The sequence below is a fragment of the Nicotiana tabacum genome, chromosome 22, assembly GCF_000715075.1.
Source record: "Nicotiana tabacum cultivar K326 chromosome 22, ASM71507v2, whole genome shotgun sequence".
Classification (NCBI taxonomy): domain Eukaryota; kingdom Viridiplantae; phylum Streptophyta; class Magnoliopsida; order Solanales; family Solanaceae; genus Nicotiana; species Nicotiana tabacum.
In genome coordinates this window covers 43,574,305-43,596,949 of record NC_134101.1, presented here as the reverse complement: position 1 = coordinate 43,596,949, position 22,645 = coordinate 43,574,305, and the positions used below count along the sequence as shown (strand labels likewise).

At 39.4% G+C, this 22,645-nt stretch overlaps 1 protein-coding gene and 1 long non-coding RNA gene across 3 annotated transcripts; one reads left to right on the top strand and one right to left on the bottom strand.

The window, feature by feature from the left end:
- The first annotated feature begins 110 nt into the window (after positions 1 to 110).
- LOC142176800 (uncharacterized) lies at positions 111 to 20,156 on the top strand. 2 transcript variants are annotated; one of them, XR_012705605.1, is made up of 4 exons: positions 111 to 479; positions 558 to 619; positions 1,801 to 1,896; positions 19,840 to 20,156. It is a non-coding gene; the product is annotated as an uncharacterized LOC142176800 (long non-coding RNA). The 2 variants fall into 2 exon arrangements; XR_012705604.1 differs by lacking the exon at positions 558 to 619 and having other exon boundaries at positions 116 to 479.
- Positions 20,157 to 20,309: 153 nt separating this feature from the next.
- LOC107830527 (F-box/kelch-repeat protein At3g44120-like) lies at positions 20,310 to 21,176 on the bottom strand. Its single transcript, XM_075242823.1, has 2 exons — positions 21,115 to 21,176; positions 20,310 to 21,033 (listed from the first exon to the last, which is right to left on the bottom strand). The coding sequence occupies exons 1-2, from the start codon at positions 21,174 to 21,176 to the stop codon at positions 20,310 to 20,312; spliced, it is 786 nt and encodes a 261-aa protein (XP_075098924.1).
- Between the last annotated feature and the right edge of the window lie 1,469 nt (positions 21,177 to 22,645).

The window sequence follows — 22,645 nt, the reverse complement described above, 5'->3', positions numbered from 1 at the left end:
GTTAAATGGCCAAATGAATCAAAACTTGAGATTTGGAGTAAAATACATTGTATTATAAAATACATTCCAGCATAAATATTGCCAACTTTCACTGTGAAGCCACTAAAATAGATTGAAGTCTTGAGCTTTACACGTTGAGAATTTATGGTCAAGCCCACTAAGGTGCCCACATAATTGATAGTTAAGAAATTGGCATATTTATTCTGTTTAGTGTGAACACTAAGCCTCACTTAGCTATCAAGATAATAACATGTAACACATAATCTGATAAGGGAAATCAGATCCAAAAGGATGGTGGAATCAAGCACGGCAAGTGAGCTCGTAAGCTCAAAACTATACCCACTGGACGACGGACGCAGACCATTCAATTTTGTAAAGTGGAGGCAAGATTCTTCTTTGGGCCATTCTTGTTTAGAGAAGAAAGAGCAGCGTATCAGCTCATCTGCTATGCAATAGCGGCACATTTATTGAAGTTCTAGGTGAGTACTAAATGGTGATTTTGAGTAGATTTCATTCATTTAATATAAGTATTAACACCCAACTCATTGAAATCCTAGATTTGTAAAGAAATTATTCAAGAACACAAAAGAGGGAAAAGGCTAGATTTTTCTACAACAAGGTTATTCTACCGCTCCCTCTTCAATTATGAAGTTCAAATGATGTTATTGAGTATTAAAAGGTGATGGGAATTTGATATTAAAATAACCCCAAAATGGGTGTTCTTGACATTAAAGAGCTAAGGAAGGGGATGATGAATTATAACTAGGGATAAGGATTGAGTTAAATAATGATTCTAATAATCTCTTTAAGTTGATACTTGCTTTAAAATGACATTTTGGAGTTAATTAAATTGTGGGAGTAATCGAAAATAAGGATATTGGATGGCTTGATGCCGATTATGAGCCCGAAAAAGAGTTATGATTAATTGTTTGAACTTGAATTGATGAAGTTAAATTGTAAATGTTATAGATTGATATCGTACATGCATAAATTGTATTGTTGGTCATTTATTGTCTTTTATTGAATAGTGGCACTTTAAATCATAATTTTTCATTTACTTGGATCAAGTGATTGTAACAAATATTGAAACTCATTATCTTGTGATTTTACAATTTATCGAGATATATTAAAAAAGATTATCATTTTATTGAAGTCAAAGGAACCTTATCAACATATAGAATTGAACTATGGGCCTTGGAAGCCAATTATCGAAAATATTTATAGGACCTATGGGTCATACAATTTAAAGAAAATATTGTTTGGGAGGATCATAGTTATTATCGCTACAGAACACACGTTTTATTGTGTACCATATATTATCTAATGAGACACCTTACTATGCTAGCACTATCGTCAAAATCCCATAATAATGGGTGAGGCAGCCTCGTGACCAGGCGATGGTTACTATCGTCAATATCCTTCGGGTGAGACGTCCAGGTTGACTGAGGGATGGTCAACATATAGACATTGATTATCATTATTATTATAACTATTGGAACTCCCTATTGAAAGATTTATAGCCTATTGAAAGCTTTACAGTCTATTGAAAGATTTATAGCCTATTGAAAGATTTACAACCTATTGAAAGATTTATAGCCTATTGAAATGTTTACGTGTTTATTAAAAGGTTTACAGTTTACTGAAATGCATTTAATGTTTATTTCTTTTCGTTATTCATTTTATGAATTGCCATACATATTTTACTTCATGTATTTTACGTATTCCTGAAGTATTGTTCCAGTCTTATCGGAAGGAGTCAATAATACTTACGGGGTACGATTTCTATGAAATTGTGCTCAGCCTCCTACGTGGGGCAACTTATTTGATATTTCAGATATCGTGGAATTGGAGTTGACATCACGAGCTAGACGTCTTTTGCATTCTCTACTATACTTGGTAAGCTCGCTATTTTATCGTTGGGTCTATGTCTAGTGATTTTATTATGTCCATAGAGGTTCCGATGACACTGTGGGGAGGTCTAGTCATTCAGATGATATTAATATATATTTTCTTAAACTTTCATGTTCATTCCGCACTTATGTATCTTGGCTAAAGGCCTACTTATATTTTGAGTTAAAACAAAGACTTTTACCAAACGATTCAAGACGATATTTCAAATATTTAAGTGATACTTCAAACCTTGAAATAATCATGAATGGGTAGATGGGTTTAAGTGGTTCGCTCGGTGTAAGTTGAAGGCACTGGGTGCCGGTTGTGTTGTCCTTTTTGGGGCGTAACATGGTATTAGAGCACAGATAGTGTAATTCTGGTGGAAAAGTACGGTATTGGTGCAGGTACAATTCACAAGAATACTGCGACACTATTGATCATCGTTACTATTCACATGCACTATTCACATAAATGTTTTTGTGAAAAATGACATCGTAAGAAAGGAAGGTTAAGATTGACAAGTTCAATGGCAAAGATTTTGGATTCTGAAAAATACAAATAGCGGATTATTTGTACCATAAAAAATTACACTTACCTCTGACCGAGGTAAAATCAGAGAATATGGCCAAAGCGGATTGGGATCTATTAGATCGCCAAGCTCTTAGTGTGATTCGTTTGACGCTAACACGAAATGTGGCGTTTAACATCATTAACGAGAAGACCATTACATGCCTGATTAAGGTGTTATCAAATATGTACGAGAAGCCATCTGCTTCAAATAAAGTTTATTTGATGCGTCGATTGTTCAATTTAAAGATGACAGAAGGTGGATCTGTCAAGGAACATATCAATGGGTTTAATATAATATTAACTCAGTTGAGTTCTGTTAATATAACATTTGATAATGAAGTCATAGCATTGTTCTACTATTATCTCTACCGGAGAGTTGGTCTGAAATGGTAACTGCAGTTAGCAGTTCATCGGGAAATACCAAACTCAAATTGAATGATATTAGAGACTTGGTTCTAAGTGAAGATATTCGCCGAAGAGAATCAAGTGATTCCCCAGGATCTATTTTTAATACCGAAAGTAGGGGGAGAAGCAATCAAAGAGGACGAAGTCATAGTCGTGGAAGATCAAAGTCAAGGAGAAGAGGGCAATCCAAAAATTGCAAAGACATTACTTGTTGGAATTACGATAAAAAGGGTCACTACAGTAGCCAATGTAGAGAACCAAAGAAGATGAAGGAATAAAATTCAGCAAATGTAATTGCTGAACAAGTCGGTGATGCATTAATTTGTTGTGCAGACAGTCTAGTCGAATCTTGGATTCTGGACTTAGGTGCATCCTTTCACTTTACATCATGCAAAGAATTATTGCATAATTGTATTGCTGGAAAAATCGGGAAGGTTTATCTAGCAAACGGCGAACCTCTGGACATTGTTGGGAAAGGTGAAGTTCATATAAAGACTTCACAAGGCACGCTATGGAAATTGCAAAATATTTGACATGTTCCTGGCCTAAAAAAAATCTGATATCTATGGGTCAGATTGACGGTGAAGGATATACAACAACATTCAGTAACTGATCTGTCACGACCCAAAATCCAACTAGTCGTGATGGTACCTAACCCAACCCGCTAGGTAAGCCAATTAACAACTATCCAATTCCAATGATATTTAATAAGACAGTTAAGTAAAGAAATATCTGAATATTATACATTCTCCAAGGACTGGTAGTACAAATCATGAGCTTCTAAGAATAGAGTTTACAAAGCGGAAATGAAATAAATACATAGTCTATTTGAAAAGTACATAAACAGAGTTTTATAGATCTAAAGCTACCACGAACAAGAGGCAGCTACAACCGGGACGCATGTACATTTTCAATTCAGCTCCCATCGAACACCGCAACATAAGCAACCAACATCTGCACGCAAGGTGTAGAAGTGCAGTATGAGTATAACCGACCCCATGTACTCAATACGTAACAAACTTAACCTTAGGTTGAAAGTAGTGACGAGCTAACAAAAAGGGGTCGGGTCCAACACCAATATTCCACATCAGTTCATAACAACATAGTACAAGTAACAAACGAGTATCTCAGAAATAAAAGGCCCAGTTCGTTCTCAGTTCCAGAAAAATAGGCATTTCTTTTCAAGTATCTCAGTGAAAATCCAAATTTTTTACCGAAAAAGTCAAAATACATGTAAGTTTGAAAACTGTGATTTTTCCCAAAAATCCTTTCAACAATAAACAAGGTATTCCATATTTTCTTTCAGATAGCAAGTGTAAGATGCCTCTCTATGCCCATATGTAAAAATGTATGAGAAGTCATAAATGACGTGATACTATACAATATGAGGAAAAATGCATCTCTATGCATGTATGCCAAGTGTGCATGCCAAATGCGATGCAAATCAATGATAAAGATCATATGCATACTCTCAGAGTATCAATTCACTCCGTCCTCCTAGTCACTCAGCACTCGGCACTCGGCACTCGGCACTCACACTCAGTAGGTACCTGCACTCACTGGGGGTGTGCAGACTCCGGAGGGGCTCCTACAGCCCAAGCGCTATAATCCGCACGGACAACTCACGTGCCACAATATCAATATCTGGAATCGCACGGACAACTCACGTGCTTCACGGACAACTCACGTGTTATAGTAAGCCAATCTGACTCGCTGCAGCATGCAGCCCTATCCCATAATCATCCTCACAACCAGGCCCTCGGCCTCACTCAGTCATCAATCTCTCCAGTCTCTCGGGCTCACAATGTCATGATACTAGCCCTAAAACAACGATATGATGCATCAATAAATAATAACAGAGACTGAGATATGATATGCATGTAAATGCGTATGACTGAGTATGTAATGCAATGAAAGCAAATTACTCAACAACAGAAATGACCTCAGTGGGTCCCAACGGGATAAACATGTAGTCTAGACATAGTTTCTAACATAATCACAGCTCGATAACTCTAGTACTTAGAGATTTCATGATTTCAGACAAGTTCAGGTAACTGCACAGTATCACAGAAATAACGAAAATCACAGTTCACACGGTGCACGCCCACACGCTCGTCACCTCAAAATTAAACACATAACACGTATATTTAGGGTTCATACCCTCAGCTCCAAGATTATAAGAGTTACTTACCTCGAACAAGCCAATACCAATGCCGAGCAAGCCAAACAATGCTCCAAATATGCCATCACGCGCGTAGCAACCTCCAAATAGCTCAAAACTAGCCAAAAGCAATTCAAATACATCAAATACAGCCCAAGGAAATAATTCCAAATGATAACAATCGAATCCTCAATCAAAGCCCAAAACTGGCCAAAAATCACACCGGAGCTCGCACCTCGGAACCCAACCAAACTCACAAAATTCGACAACCCATTCAAATACGAGTCCAACCATACTAGTTTCACTCAAATCCGACTCCAATTCGATGTTCAAAACTCAAAAATTCATATTATGAAACTTTAGGACAAAACCCAATTTCCTCTATAACGTTCATCAACCAATTACTAAAATCTAAGATGGATTCATGAAATGTAATCAAAACCGAGTAGAGAACACTTACCCCAATCCTTATGATGAAATTTGCTCCAAAAATTGTTCCATTCCGAAGTCCATAGCTCAATATGTGATAAAAATGACCAACCCTCGAACTTATAACATTCTGCCTAGCGATTCCACATTTGTGGACAGATCGTCGCATCTGCGACCACCGCTTCTGCGGTAAAAACTTCGCTTCTGCGAAAATAGCCTTGCCCAGCAGCCCCCGCACCTGCGGATATCAAATTCCGCTTCTGCGAAGATTTTCGCACCTGCGCTTCCAATCTCGCATCTTCGCGCACGCAGGTGCGCTACAAAAATCCGCTTATGCGGTCTTCCTCACCCATCCTCTTTTCGCTTCTACGACTCCACTAACTTTTCTGCGACCATCGCACCTGTGCAATACCAGTCGCAGGTGCGGAACACCAGAACCAGCAGCTTAGCAAAAACCAAAATGCAATGAAATGATCCGATCTCGTCCGAACTCACCCGAGTCACTCGGGACCCCATCCGGATATATCAACAAGTTCAATAACATAACACAGGCCTACTCGAGGCCTCAAATCACATATAACAACATCAAAACGACGAATCGCACCTCAACTCGAAATCAATGAACTTTGAAACTTCAAACTTCCACAACCGATGCTGAAACCTATCAAATCACGTCCGATTGACCTCAAATTTTGTACACAAGTCATATTCGACATTACGAACCTGATCCAACTTCTGGAATCAGAATCCGACCCCGATATCAAAAAGTCAACTCCCGGTCAAATTTTTCAAAATTTTCACTTTCGCCATTTCGAGCCAAATTCAACCACGGACCTCCAAATCACAATCCGGACGCGCTTCTAAGTTTAAAATCACCCAACAGAGCTAGCGGAACCATAAAAATTCCAATCCGAGGTCAAATGCTAAAAAGTCAAATTTGGTCAACTCTTTCAAATTTAAAGCTTCCTAGTTGAGAATCATTCTTCCAAATCAGTCCCGAATAACCTGAAAACCAAAACCGACAATTCACAGAAATCAAAATATATTATACGGAGCTACTCACGCCCGTAAAATACCGAGCGAAGTGCAAATGCTCAAAACGACCGATTGGGTCGTTACATTCTCCCCCACTTAAACATACGTTCGTCCTCGAACGTGTCCAGAGTTGTTCTCAAAGCTATCAAACCGCCATATAACCTTACCATGCACGTACCGGGTGTGATCCCACGTCACCCTATCCCATATAGGTTCGATAACACAACATAATTGGAATTTCTCAATTCAACCTAGCCCACAAGCCTTAGAATCCAATTTCTAACATCCGAAATTTCTTATAAGATCAGAATCTCGCATCTACATACTGTATAAGTATGAACAAGCTGTACCAAGCCGCAACCATAACCCAAGATACAATCGCATGATATATCACATAGCACAGATACTCGAAGCAATGATTTCTAATCACAGTAGCTGCTCACAACAACCCAATGCCGGTAATAAACCTCATATCAAACAAGACTCCATTCTAAAACCTTCGTACACTACCGATGATGAAAGGAACATGCAGAAACTCATAACCATTCATCAGATCAACTAGTCATAAAACTCCCTCTCCTTCGACAAGAACTATAGCAAATTTCTAAGCCGACTTTCGATATTATCCTTCCAACCATGCTGTAATCTATTCCAATAGTATCCATTCTAGGTCCAATGACCTAATCTCATCCAACACGTCTACTCTAGTAACATGACACATCAATACAATCTAAAGCCATACCCCGTGCAATCCGTGCACCAATAAGCAACATTCCAAATATACTCAATCATGGAAAATAAATGACTCAGACGAGAGAACTGTCCCGCAAGCTCGACAAGTACCACCACAACACAATGCTAAGAACCTATCACACACTGTAGGACCAAAACACACGAATCTAACATGAAGGATCATGTCTCAACATAACTTTGCCGCAATGTGCGACCCCATCCAGACACTTGCCCATATGAGACACCTCGAGCCACCATGCTCAAAATCAATAACCACGTATAATTCGACATCAAGTACCCAAAGTGCATTACCATAACCATGGAGAAGCAGATGACACAATGCCACACAAAACCTGAAAGAACATAATCAATACGCCCTCAATCATGTAATACCCAACTACTCATCTCGCTCAAATTCTGCTATAAAGCCCCAAATAGAACCGCACTAGGCGTACTTATAGCCAACGAATCACAACTTCTCGTAGCATAAAAGAGTAACTCACAGATCCTTTCAGAACACGAATAAGCTCAACAATAACCAAATGGCACATCCCTCAATAATAGCAGTATGAAACTAACCAATCCGGCTCGGTGTAGAATACACATCCTAATTGGGCCTACCAATGGAACCCCAGTTCTCCCCAAAACGACTCTGGTCACCCACAAATAGATAAATAATCCTCCAAAGGTCCACAATGACTGAATCATAACACTCACTATCATCTAGCTAGCACTGGCCACAACTTCACAGCCCACAACCATGAAATAATCTGCTCCTGAAAGGTCTCGATTTCCAAATCCATAGAACACACGAATCACCATTTCTGATTCTATCTCCACCGCCCAAATGTCTAACACATCTCTCATACACGATCATCCCACGAGGAATACTTCTAAAATTCTTCCGTGCCATCTAGCAAAATTTGAATATCAGCAGTCGATCAACCAAGAGAGTGTCGTAATACCAATGAAGTATCCATAAATCAAAACACATTGCCCCTTCTGAAATATATATACTATCATCAGGCCATACCGATTAGTAATATCGGGTTACCTAGTCATCTGAAACCGTCCATACTGCCTATGAATCTATGTCATTCCCTTCCAAACTAACCTGTGACCTTGCACATGCAAATCTCAATCCCACACAACACCGCATCTACCATGCCATCCTGTGAAGAGTACAAGAATCTCATAATCAACTCTGAGTCCCAAGAAGAATATATACCCGATCAGTCAGAATCATTCCATTTGATTTCATCCAGGAGAAATTCACTATACACCACATGCTCCTCAGGCCAGTAGGAAATATACCCCTCGAACCTTGGTAAAAACTATTGAGAACTCTTCGAAACCCATTTGCACATAACCAAGCTATCTGAACCGAATCTCTCTAACTCAACCCATCCACGCAGGTTGCCAAAACCCAAGAGCATTGCCATGAAACACCTATAGAGACTAGCTACGTCATAAGATCCAAAGAACCGATTATATCCATTACTGTGCTGATCCAACCTACTACCACGCTGTCCTATTTCTCCAAGTCCCTTCCAAATTGCCTTCAAATTGATACTTTTCCTTGTTGGAACACTACGATCCTTTACCAAAATTTACCACACAAGAGACCCTAGTATAAAACACAACGCCCTAAGGCCCATAAGCCGCTGACTTCCCTCTTAAGCACCCCAAAGCACCACAACCGTGACACACACTCTAAAGAGACCTTATGTGAACCTAAAATTGTTTCCTTCACCTTCTTGATGCTGAAATGCATAATCCACAATGGTATAAAAATGCCACAAGTCTCGACACCATCCAATATTACTCTTAGTTTCTAGTCATATACAAATCTTGAAAATTCCAAATCGCTACATATAAATCTTGAATCTATTAGAACCATTCTCGAGAGTCATCCACTCTACTCAAATCTCAATTAAACCGACCAAACGGACCGAACGACTTGTGCCCCATTAGCACACCAACACCCAAGGGAGTAAAGAGTAACCCACACTCCTAAGCAACCGAGCAAATTCCTACTCCATATACACTACATCCTTCGCGAATAACCACTCAAATTTTTTATGATTTCTCATATACCCATAGAGTGTAATACAACTTGTATCCAGAAATTCCTTTACCCGAGTCATCCTCGATCTCGACCTCTGCAAGTCATAACTGATTCACCAGTATACCTCGAACCGAAACCAATACAACACATAACCGTGCAATCAACTCGTTGATAGTAGACTCCCCCACTTGGCTCAAAGCCGTGGAATAAAACATCTGACTACTTACAATAACCATACCCCATTACTACCATAATACCACAGTGAGATTCCATTAAATTCTTCATCCGCTCATGCAACACAAACCATCTAGTACCTCAAATCATCTGCAAATCCCGCGTTCATCCTCGTGATGGTTAAGCCAACTTCCATAGGCGATCCAAACTCAAATTGCAATATATATCATTCACTGGTAAAAGGGAACTCTCTACAAAACATCTTAGGGATCACACAACCTCAGGATACCTCGCAGGGGATAACCCACCTGCTTTGCCTCAAACTGGCATCTCTCTACATCCTTCCATAGTCATGACTACTACGCAATCACTTAATCTTCTTGATTCTGTACTCATCAATATGACATGAGAATCTACTTCACTCCACAACTAAACAACATGAGAGATCCCTCAATACATCCATAACTCGAGACCATACACCAAATCAAGACAGAAATCAGACACCCCATAGTCCTTTCTACATATCAAGTAAACTCTTCTCGTCACATTCGAACAATCTGAACACATCTCGCAGTCACATCATACTCACCACGTAGTCATCCAATCACAAATTCCACTAATAGGGACGCCACCGGATATATAAGTCCCAAAAATACGTGCTCACACAATTGAAATCTCGGTGCTCAAGCTACATTCAAAACCCGGCCTCAAGTCCTCCAGACTGGCCCATCATCAGCATGCCAAAATCATATCTCGCACCTCAACCATGGAATCACAAGCCGTCGTTGCACAACTGATACCGAGCGCTCATGTGCGCATACGAATGCGTGGAAGGAATTCAAAGGGTTACGCTTCAAGCTGAATCAATGCCGCACGATAAGGAAAGAAAGATGGGAAGTATATCCTAAATGTCTTGTAGCCTCTCGAAGATAGGTATGGACGTCATCATACCGATCCGCAAGACTCTACTAGACACTTGCTCATGACTTGTAGAACCTATGAACCTAGAGCTCTGATACCACATGTCACGACCCAAAATCCAACTAGTCATGATGGCACCTAACCCAACCCGCTAGGTAAGCCAATTAACAACTATCCAATTCCAATAATATTTAATAAGACAGTTAAGTAAAGAAATATCTTAATCTTATACATTTCTCAAGGACTGGTAGTACAAATCATGAGCTTCTAAGAATAGAGTTTATAAAGCCGAAATGAAATATATACAGTCTGTTTGACAGATTTTTATAGATCTAAAGCTATCACGAACAAGAGGCAACTACAACCGAGACGCAGGTACATCTTCAATTCCATCTCCCGTCGATCACAGCAACATCATTAACCAACATTTGCATGCAAGGTGCAGAAATGTAGTATGAGTACAACCGACCCCATATACTCAATAAGTAACAAACTTAACCTTAGGTTGAAAGTAGTGACGAGCTAACAAAAAGAGGTCGGGTCCAACACCAATATTCCGCAACAGTTCATAACAGCATAGTATAAGTAACAAACGAGTATCTCAGAAATAAAAGTCTCAGTTCGTTCTCAATTCTAGAAAAATAGGCATTTCTTTTCCAAGTATCTCAGTGAAAATCCAAATCTTTTACCGAAAAAGCCAAAATACGAGTAAGTTTGAAAACTGTGATTTTTCCCAAAAATACTTTCAGCAATAAACAAGGTGTTCCATATTTCCTTTCAAATAGCAAGTGTAAGATGCCTCTCTATGCCCATATGTAAAAATGTATGAGAAGTCATAAATGACGTGATACTATACAACATGAGGAAAAATGCATCTCTATGCATGTATGCCAAATGCGATGCAAATCAGTGATAAAGATCATATGCATACTCTTAGAGTATCAATTCACTCCGTCCTCCAAGTCACTCAGCACACGTCACTCGGCACTCACACTCAGAAGGTACATGCGCTCACTAGGGGGTGCAGACTCCAGAAGGGCTCCTACAGCCCAAGCGCTATAATCCGCACGGACAACTCACGTGCCATAATATCAATATCTGGAATCGTACGGACAACTCACGTGCTGCACAGACAACTCGCGTGCTATAGTAAGCCAATATGACCCGCTGCGGCATGCAGCCCGATCCCATAATTATCCTCACTACCAGGCCCTCGGCCTCTTAGTCTTCTTTGTATGAGCACATCAGATAGCATCAGTATGATGACCCCCATTTGATTGTCCTAAAGGACACGGTGCAGCACGACGATGTCAAGGAGGTTTTTATTAGAGATGATGGGGTGTTGCGGATGCAGGGCCGGATATGTGTGCCCAATGTGGATGGTTTGCGTGAGTTGATTCTTGAGGAGGCCCACAGTTCGTGGTATTCCATTCATCCGGGTGCTGCTAAGATGTATCAGGATTTGAGGCAACACTATTGGTGGAAAAGAATGAAGAAAGATATAGTGGAGTTTGTGGCTCGTTGCTTGAACTGTCAGCAGGTGAAGTACGAGTATCAGAGGCCAAGCGGTTTGCTTTAGAGACTTGAGATCCCCGAGTGGAAGTGGGAGCGTATTACCATAGATTTCGTTGTTGGGCTCCTACAGACTTTGAAGAAATTTGATGCAGTATGGGTTATTGTGGATAGGCTGACCAAGTTGACACATTTCATACTAGTGGTGTTCACCTATTTTTCAGAGCACCCGGCTAAGATCTATATCCGGGAAATCGTACGCCTTCTTGGTGTGCTGGTGTTCCTGAGCCAAGGGTCAACCGGAAATAGCCTCTCTGCCTTCTAAAGGCAGAGGTAAGGTCTGCGAACACTCTACCCTCCCCAGACCCCATTTGTGGGACTACACTAGGTATGTTGTTGTTATTGTTGCATGGTATGGCGGTGCCCATTATCTTCGATTGAGGAACGCAGTTCACATCGCATTTCTGTAGAGCCGTGTAGCGTGATTTAGGCACACGAGTTGAGTTGAGTACAACATTTCACCCCTAAACAGACCGGCAGTCCGAGCGCACCATTTAGATACCGGAGGATATGCTATAGTTTGGAGGTTCATGGGACCAGTTCCTACCGCTTGCTGAGTTCGCCTACAACAACAACTACCAATCGAGTATTCAGATGGCTCCTTATGAGGCAGTATATGGGAAGCGGTGTCATTCTCCAGTTGGTTGGTTTGAGCCGGGAGAGGCTAGGTTGTTGGGCATTGATCTGGTTCGGGATGCCTTGGAGAAAGCCAAGTTTATTCAGGATTGACTTCATACAACTCAGTCTAGACAGAAGAGTTACACTGATCGGAGGGCTCATACTGTATCATTTATGGTGGGAGAGAGGGTTTTGCTGCGGGTTTCACCCATGAAGGGTGTGATGAGGTTCAGGAAAAAGGGCAAGTTGAGCCCTATGTGGTCTTTTTGAGATCCTTAAGAGAGTTCGTGAGGTGGCCTACAAACTTCCATTGCCACCGAGCTTATCAGCAATTCACCTGGTGTTCCGTGTCTCCATGCTCCAGAAGTATTATCGTGATCCGTCCCATGTGTTAGATTTTAACTCAGTTCAATTGGACAAGGATTTGACTTATGATGAGGAGCGGTGGCCATCTTGGACAGACATGTCCGAAAGTTTAGGTCAAAGAACATTGCTTCAATGAAGGTTCAATGGAGGGGTCATCTGGTCGAGGAGGCGATCTGGGACACCGAGCACGACATGCGGAGTAGATATCCTTACTTTTTCGTCACTTCAAGTATGTCTTTATGCACGTTTTAGGAAGAACGTTTGTTTTAAGAGGGGGTAAATGTAACGACCTGGCCGGTTGTTTTGTATATATGAGCCTTGATTCATCAATCTATCCAATTTCTCGGGCTCACAATATCATGATACTAGCTCGAAAATAATGATATGATGCATCAACAAATAACAACAGGGACTGAGATATGATATTCATGTGAATGCGTATGACTTAATATGTAATGCAATGAAAGCAGATTACTCAACAATAGAAATGACCTCAGTGGATCCCAACAAGATAAGCATGTAGCCTAGATATGGTTTCTAACATAATCACAGCTCGATAACTCTAGTACGTAGAGATTTCATGATTTCAGACAAGTTCAGGTAACTACATAGTACCACAGAAATAACGAAAATCACAGTTCACACGGTGCATGCACACACGCCCGTCACCTAGCAAGTGCGTCACCTCAAAATCAAACACATAACACGTATATTCAGGGTTTATACCCTCAACTCCAAGATTAGAAGAGTTACTTACCTCGAACAAGTGAATACCAATGCCGAGCAAGACAAACGATGCTCCAAAGATGCCATCACGCGTGTAACGACCTCCGAATGCTCAAAACTAGCCAAAAGCAACTCAAATACATCAAATACAGCCCAAGGAAACAATTCCAAATGATAACAATCGAATCCTCAATCAAAGCCCAAAACCGGCCAAAAATCACACCCGAGCCCGCGCCTCGAAACCCAACCAAACTCACAAAATCCGACAACCCATTCAATTACGAGTCCAACCATACTAATTTCACTCAAATCCGACTCCAATTCGATGTTCAAAACTTAAAAATTCATATTATGAAACTTTAGGCCAAAACTCCCAATTTTCTCTATAAAATTCATCAACCAATTACTAAAAACGAAGATGGATTCATGAAATGTAATCAAAACCGAGTAGAGAGAACTTACCCCAATCCTTATGATGAAATTTGCTCCAAAAATAGTTCCATTCCGAAGTCCATAGCTCAATATGTGATAAAAATGACCAACCCTCGAACTTATAACACTCTACACAGCGATTTCGTATTTGCGGACAGATCGTCGCATCTGTGACCACCGTTTCTGCAGTAAAAACTTTGCTTCTGCGAAAATAGCCTTGCCCAGCAACCCCCGCACTTGCGGATATCAAATTCCGCTTCTGCGAAGATTTTCGCACCTGCGCTTCTAATCTCGCATCTGTGCGCACGCAGGTGCGCTAAAACAATCCGCTTATGCGGTCTTCCTCACCCAGCCTCTTCTCGCTTCTGCGACTCCACTAACGCTTCTGCGACCATCGCACCTGCGCAATACCTGTCGCAGGTGCGGAACACCAGAACCAGCAGCTTATAGCAAAAATCCAAAATGCAATGAAGTGATCCGAACCTCGTCTGATACTCACCCGAGCTACTCGGGACCCCGTCCGAATATATCAACAAGTCCAATAACATAACACGGACCTACTCATGGCCTCAAATCACACATAACAACATCAAAACGACGAATCACACCTCAACTCGAAATCAATGAACTTTGAAACTTCAAACTTTCACAACCGATGCCGAAACCTATCAAATCACGTCCGATTGTCCTCAAATTTTGCACACAAGTCACATTCGACATTATGGACCTACTCCAACTTTCAGAATTAGAATCCGACCACGATATCAAAAAGTCCACTCCCGGTCAAACTTTCCAAAATTTTCACTTTCGCCATTTCTAGCCAAATTCAACCACGGACCTCCAAATCACAATCCGGACGCGCTCCTAAGTCTAAAATCACCCAACGGAGCTAGCGGAACCATAAAAATTCCAATCCGAGGTCAAATGTTAAAAAGTCAAACTTGGTCAACTCTTTCAAATTTAAAGCTCTCTAGTTGAGAATCATTCTTCCAAATCAGTCCCGAATAACCTGAAAATCAAAATCGATGATTCACACAAATCAAAATATATTATACGGAACTAGTCACGCCTGTAAACTACCGAGCGAAGTAAAAATACTCAAAACGACCGGTTGGGTCGTTATAGGATCGTGGAAGATAACCAAAGGAAATTTGGTTGTGGTACGAGGCTTGAATAAGGGAACACTCTATGCAACTGCAATACATAGAGATACTATAGCAACAATTGATCATAGCCGTGATACAACATTATGGCACCAGAGGCTCGGGCATATGAGTGAGAAGGGAATGGAGTTATTGGCATCAAAAGAAAAGTTGCAAAACCTAAAGCATGTTGAATTAGGTTTGTGCGAAGATTATATTTACGGAAAACATAAAAGAGTTAGTTTCTCAAAGGCGGGAAGGACACCAAAGAAAGAAAAGCTGGAACTAGTGCATACAAATGTGTGGGGACCAGCTCCTGTATCTTCTCTAGGAGGCTCACGCTATTATGTCACCTTCATTGATGATTCCACAAGAAAGGTATGGGTTTATTTTCTGAAAAATAAATCTGATGTGTTTGTTACCTTCAAAAGATGGAAAGCTGAAGTTGAAAATCAGACAAGTCTATAGTTAAATGTTTGAAGTCTGATAATGGAGGAGAGTATGATAGTCAAAGGTTTAAAGCATTCTGCTCTGAGAATGGGATCAGAATGATCAAGACAGTTCCTGGAACACCGGAACGAAATGGCGTTGCTGAGAGGATGAACAGAACCCTGAATGAACGAGCCAGAAGTATGAGAATACATTCTAGATTGCCGAAGTATTTTTGGGTCGAGGCTGTTAACACGGCAACTTACATCATAAACAGGGGACCCTTTGTACTGCTGAATTTTAAAATTTCTGAGGAGGTATGGACAGGAAAGGAGGTAACTCTCTCATATCTGAAAATTTTGTGGTTGTGTTGTGTATGTGCATGTAAACTCTAATGATAGAGATAAGTTTGATCCTAAGCCCAAGAAATGTTTCTTCATTGGCTATGGTGATGATAATTTTGGTTATCAATTTTGGGATGATCAGAATAGAAAGATCCTAAGACACAAGAATGTCACATTTAATAAAAATATGATGTACAAAGACAAGCTTGAAGTAGAACCAACCAGCACCAGCAAACAGACATCTGAAATAGTTGAGTTAGAAGAAATCTCACAAAATGAAGTGTCTAGATTACAACTGATTCTGAAATTGAAGATGAAGAACCAGAAGCCGAATCTGGATCACAACCAGAACCGGAACCAGAGATAGAATCAAATGCAGAAACAAATCTGGAGTCAGGACTTGAATCAAATTCGGGATCAGTTACTCTTGAACCTACATTAAAGAGATCTAAAAGAGTCACAAATGCTCCAGATAGGTTAACTCTTTCTCTTCACTATTTACTTTTGACTGATGCTGGAGAACCAGAGCATTTTGTTGAAGCAATGCATGTGATAGACTCTCATAAGTGGAAGCTAGCCAAGAAAGAAAAGATAAATCCTCTTCAAAATAAGAAAACATGGATACTTACAGAGTTACCAAAAGGAAAGAAAGCATTGCAGAACAAGTGGGTGTACAGAGTCAAGGAAGAGCATGATGGTAATGAGAGATACAAAGCACGATTAGTAGTAAAAGGCTTTCAGCAGAAGGAAGGAATTGACTAAGTCAAATTAACTACTATCAGATTGGTGCTAAGTAGCATAGCTGCAGAAAATTTGCATTTGGAGTAGCTAGATGTTAAAACTACTTTCTTACATGGTGACCTTGAAGAAGACATCTACATAAAGCAACCTGAAGGTTTTTAAGTTTATGGTAAAGAAAACCTTGTGTGTAAGTTGAAGAAGAGTTTGTCTGATTTGAAACAAGCACCCCGACAATGGTAAAAGAAATTTGATGGATTCATGCATAATAATGGTTTCACACGATGTGAGATGGACCATTGCTGTTACAAAAATCTTGATAAATCCTATACCATTTTACTATTGTACGTTGATGATATGTTAATTGTAGGATCTAGCATAAATGAGATCAACAGGGTTAAGCAACAATTGAAGGAGAAGTTTGAAATAAAAGACTTAGGACCAGCTAAGCAAATGCTTGGGATGAGGATTAGCAGAAACAGGTATGAAAGAACCTTAAAATTGTCTCAAGAAAAGTACATACAAAAGGTACTAAGCAGGTTCAGTCTTCATGATGCAAAGACCAGAAGCACTCCACTCGGAATCTATCTTAATCTGTCGAAGGACCAATCACCTAAGACAGATGAAGAAAGAAAGTACATGTCCAAAGTTCCATATGCTTCAGCAGTAGGAAGGTCGATGTATGCTATGGTTTGCACTAGACCTGACATAGCCCATGCAGTTGGAGTTGTCAGTAGATACATGTTAGATCCAGGAAAGGAGCATTGGGAAAGTGTAAAATGGATATTGCGATATCTCAAAGGCACCTCAGGTATGACATTTTGTTTTAAAAAGAGCAATATTATCTTACAAGGTTTTGCTGATGCAAATTTAGGCGGCAATCTGGATAGTCGAAAAAGTACCATAGGCTATGTGTTCACCTTGGGTGGTACTGCTATTAGCTGGATGTCTAGACTTCAGAAAAGTGTTGCTCTATCTACCACTGAAGCAGAGTACATGACAATCTCAGAAGCTGGAAAAGAGATGATTTGGCTCAAGAATTTTCTTAAAGATCTAGGTAAAGAGCGGCCAGAGTGTAATTCATCTTGCCAAAAATCAAGTATTTCATGCAAGATCAAAGCACATCCAGTTGAGGTATCATCATATCCAAGAGTTGATAAGTGAAGGAACTCTTTCCCTGCAGAAGATACCATGATCGAAGAATCCATCAGACATGTTAACCAAAGTTGTCGGTGTTGACAAACTGAGGTTGTGCACCGCCTTAGTTAGCCTTCAAGATTGATAATGTGAAGGCGCCACTAGAGAATAGCAAATCTTTTTTTTTAAATTTTCTTTCTTCTTGTATATGGGTTTGAGGGGGAGATTGAAAGGAACAAACCCAACTGTAAAAGAAATAAAAGAAAGAAGACAAAAGCTGTAAAAGAAGAAAAAGAGAAGAAAGAAAACGTGGAAAAAGAAAAACTGTAAAAGAAGACAGAGAAAAAAGGAAGAAAGAAAACACGGAAAAGTCAAAGTTGGCAGGCTGCAAATGTGAAAGAAGATTCGGCGCGCAATTTGCGGTGCCGTCCTCATCGTATTCACATTTGCTGAAAATTTTCTTTCATCAGACGTTCTGCCTATAAATAGGTATCCCTTCCTTCAATTGTATATCATCCCTCAACTTCTTTTTTCTCTTCAATTAATAAAGAGTTATTCTTTGTATGGCCGTGGAGTAGGCAAAAATTGCCGAACCACGTAAATTTTGTCTTGTCTTGTGCAATTTATTGCATTTCTCTTTTAAATATGTTTTCCCTTCTATTAGCCTGACATGCTTTCCAACACCGGATACCACATTTTTGAATGTTGTTGAGTTTTTCAAAAGGAAATAAATATTAATAAATTATAGTATAGGTTACGTGTGTGGTTATAAATTGTTGTCACTTGACAAAATATATCCAGATTCCAGATGTTGATGGATTTCAGCTCCCTGAAGGAGATATTAATTACAAAAGTGTTGGCCATAGAACTATCGAAGAATATATAACGCGACGTTTAAAGGCTTCTGAAGAACTAACATATTAGGATTGGTTTCATTTGCAAGTAGGATATCAAGCAACCATAATTAGGATAAAATTAAGTTAATGCATTTTCATTAGCAGTACCCTTATAAACATATAAATGCAGAGGCGGATCCAGAATTTGGAGGTGACGGGGCACTATTATTTTTGACATAGTCATGACTCGAGTTTGGGATTTTTTGAGGGGGAGCTTTAATCAAAAGAAAGGGGGTTTGGGGGGGAAACTAAAGAGAAAAAAAAAAGGACCAGAAACTAAAGAAAAAAAGCCAAATGAAAAGAAATCTGGGCTTACAAGGAATTGTTGGAGCTGGGCCAATTATCCAAGCATAAGAGCAGCAATAAGCTGCAGACGCAACCAGTGCCCCAAACGAGCTTTTGAGTATGAGGGTGCCTAATAAAGTATATAACCTTTTCTCAAGGTATATAACATATATATACATATAGATATAGGATTTTTGCCGAGCTTAACAGGTGCCGGTGACCCCTCTACATTCCACGTAGGTCCGCCCCTGTATAGAGGGTACGTTAAGGAAGAATAGCTTATAAGCGCAATTTGAAAAATACTATCAAAATTCTAGGATTATAATTCAAGCGCCATTGATGGAAGATAGATATTGAAAGAAGCAATCGATTATGTGAAGTATTAGGGGAAATGAAAAATCGTTTGACTCCCTTGAATTTCGGAACCATTCAAATACCACTAGTTAGATATCAATTTAATTGATAATTAGTTGAATATATACCTCCATTTGTTGTCATTTAACCAATATATATATAGAAGAACTCTAAAGTTCTAACAAATTTCAGAATTTCCAAATTAACAAGGCACTTCCCTGGAATACTAAAGAAAAAGAACACTCCAAAAGTGCAAAAATAAAAAGAAACACCAAGCACAGGTCTTATTCTGAAACTTGACATTAGTCCTCTGTCTAGAAGGTAGAGTTCTCTGGCCTGAGCTGGTAAATCTTGAACTTTAAAGATTTACTATCTCATTCTAATATTTTTCCTTTTGCTTTTTTCACTTCTTTAGGCTCATCTCAGACTTCAGTCAGAGACCTTTAAACGAGGGAAGGAAGGCCAAGGCAAATATGAAGAGTCAGAAAACAGTCGTAAGCTTTATTCCCGTTTCTATTCTTCAAAAATAGACGGTCACATCTCGTGCTTGTTTAAAACTTAGTGAAGAAGTGTTCAACATTATCCTGCTCAGTCGGTATTTCTCTCTTTATTGGAATTAGGCTCTCCTTATAATCAGTAGTCCAACAGAATCCAGAATCTAGACGTTGAAAATGATCAAATCCAAGATTTGTAACTTGTTTAACCGTCTGATCATAAAAGACCATCCTGTTAGTTTCTGTTAGTTCATAAATAAACTTATCATACTCCCAAATGCCATTAGGCCAATGCGAAGGTATAGGAGGATTCACTGTATAAACTTTGATCCAATTATTCTCTCGAATCCTAGCCCATATATCATAACAGGATGTCTGAGGCTGAGCCATATTACCAGAAGACAGCTGCAAGAGAGCCACCGCGTAACATTAGTGTCGCCCAGTGATCACCTGGAATTGGCGGTCCTGTCATTTCCCCAAACAATTCAGTCACAAAATCAAATGTCCGAACACTATACACATTGTCTTTGTTGCATATTTCTTTGCTTCTGGTCATCCAATGATATTTTCCATTTATATAAGTACAATTTTGGGACACAGATAATTGACATTCGTAAGAGTAGTTAGGTTCCAAGTATTTCCAGGAGTCATTTTTCGACGAATACAGAGCAGCAAAAATCTTAGGATAAAGATCGTTTGTCATTTCGTCCCAAAATGTTCGTAACCATACAACTTTATAGTCCTGATTCACTCTGTCTAAATCTATTCCAACCATACGGCAGCAGTCTTGAAATCTTTCTTGAAGCTCAAATTCGACACGAGGAATAAGACTACACTCTTTAGTAGCAGGATTCCACCAAGCAAACCGAACATTATCTGCAAAATGTCCTTTCTCTAATAAGAATAATCCGTCAATTGGACCATAAATACCTCTAAAATCACTAACACCTTCGCAACGATAAATCCTCCGATAGGTAGGGACACATCCTGCGTATATCTTCTCATTGAGAAAGAAGAGATCAAAAGCCCTTAAAGGCTCGGGATCATGATTGTAATCAACACCGAACTTGGCAACCGTGAGACGAGGACGAATACTCTCGCTATCAAAGTGCTTTCTGATAAAACTCGAGCTTTTTATAAGATCACGCCAACTATTGCACACACATTTGAATCGCTACAGTGATTTCACAGGTAACCTCACTACAATATGATCAGTAACAATTTCTTCTCGCGGGTAACTCTTTGTATTACTTGTCATTCTGCTCAATATATTCAAACATCCTGGTTATGAACTAGGTTTACCTGAAATAACTAAAGGACAAGATAGAACAACGGTTCTACCTGATTGATAAAGAAAATAAAATCAGCCCAACGAACTGTAACAATGTCATTCATAGAAGTAGTATTTTTTGCGCTATAGATCGTCTGAACTTACTTCTTAGCAATTGTGGGAAGAGAATTTAAATAGTATTTGTAGATCATAAAAGATAAAGAAGTGAATGATTTCCGGACATCTCTTATTTATATAATTGGACATGCAACAAGAAAACAACAAAATGAGCGTAAAATTAGCTAACAACCAGTGACTTCTTCATATAACAATGATAAAAACAAACTCCGTTCAATTCGCAAAAGACTGGGTTAAAAGTTTGACTAGCAGAAGGAGAGTAAATTCATGTATGATTGACTAGCAGAAGCAATGACTTTGTGTTATTGGTTTTAAATGTTGTTTAGATACCAGAAAGACTTGAGACTAGTTTACCAGAATAAACAATCCTCAAGCTTAAAAGGGTAATTATGGAATATTATTGAAAAATGTCCTTTGAAACCATTTTCACTAAAAAATATCGAAATACGACAGGCGAGTGTTATAAAACAAACCAGGACAGAGGTCTTTGAAATTACCTATGATATTTCAACTAATTCAAAAAATATGGAAATAACAATAGCTTTCTCGCTATTGTTAGGTTTAGAATTTTAATAATGATCAATAATCAAAAGAGCCTAGAATAATGTCATCTCACTTTGTGTGCAGATTCGCAACAGCGCTAATGAATGAAAGGAAAGAAAATCATACGAGGAAATCAGAGGAAACCAACGGCTATGTTCTTCGAACTCTGTATCAAATGGAAAGAAAATCAATCAATCAAAAAACAAGGAAGAAAAGTCAATCAATCAGACTTGCTAAAGATTCTCAAGCGTGCAAGAAAGGAAAGAGAGTCAATCAAGGATAGAGAACAAATCAAAGGGCAATCTAGGGAAGCTCTAACCAAGGATAATAAGAGGAACCAAATCTTCAAACTCAGAATGAATCTGGCCACACCTCTGAAGCTAGATCATGAGGTTACCCTTGGGTCTCACTCTTATAAATCTATGCCTCACAAGGAAAGACCTCCAATCATTGTTGCTGTGCGATCCCAGAAAAGAGAAATCAGAAGACTCATCGAGCAATATAAAAGAAGAAGAAGTAGAAGGACAAGGAAGATTACGCAACTTCACATATGTTTCTATACCTTTCTAGTTCTTAGTACAAACATTGTGAACGTACTAAAATCATCACTGTTGTAAAGACTTACTGGAGATCTAAGAGAACCCTTGTGACCTAAGGAAACTAGACGTAGGTACCACACCAGTACTGAACCAGTATAATAACTGTTGTGCCTCCTTTACCTTCTGTATGTGCAATTTAATTCTGTTGCGGTTGATCCCGGTGTGAAGTTTAGTCGA

Excerpts from the sequence above, each read along its gene's own strand:
- LOC107830527 (XM_075242823.1), bottom strand. The coding sequence starts at position 21,176 with ATGACAAGTAATACAAAGAGTTACCCGCGAGAAGAAATTGTTACTGAT. Across the intron at positions 21,034-21,114 it reads ACTGATCATATTGTAGTGAG|AAAGCACTTTGATAGCGAGA; the intron begins GTTACCTGTGAA and ends GAGTTTTATCAG.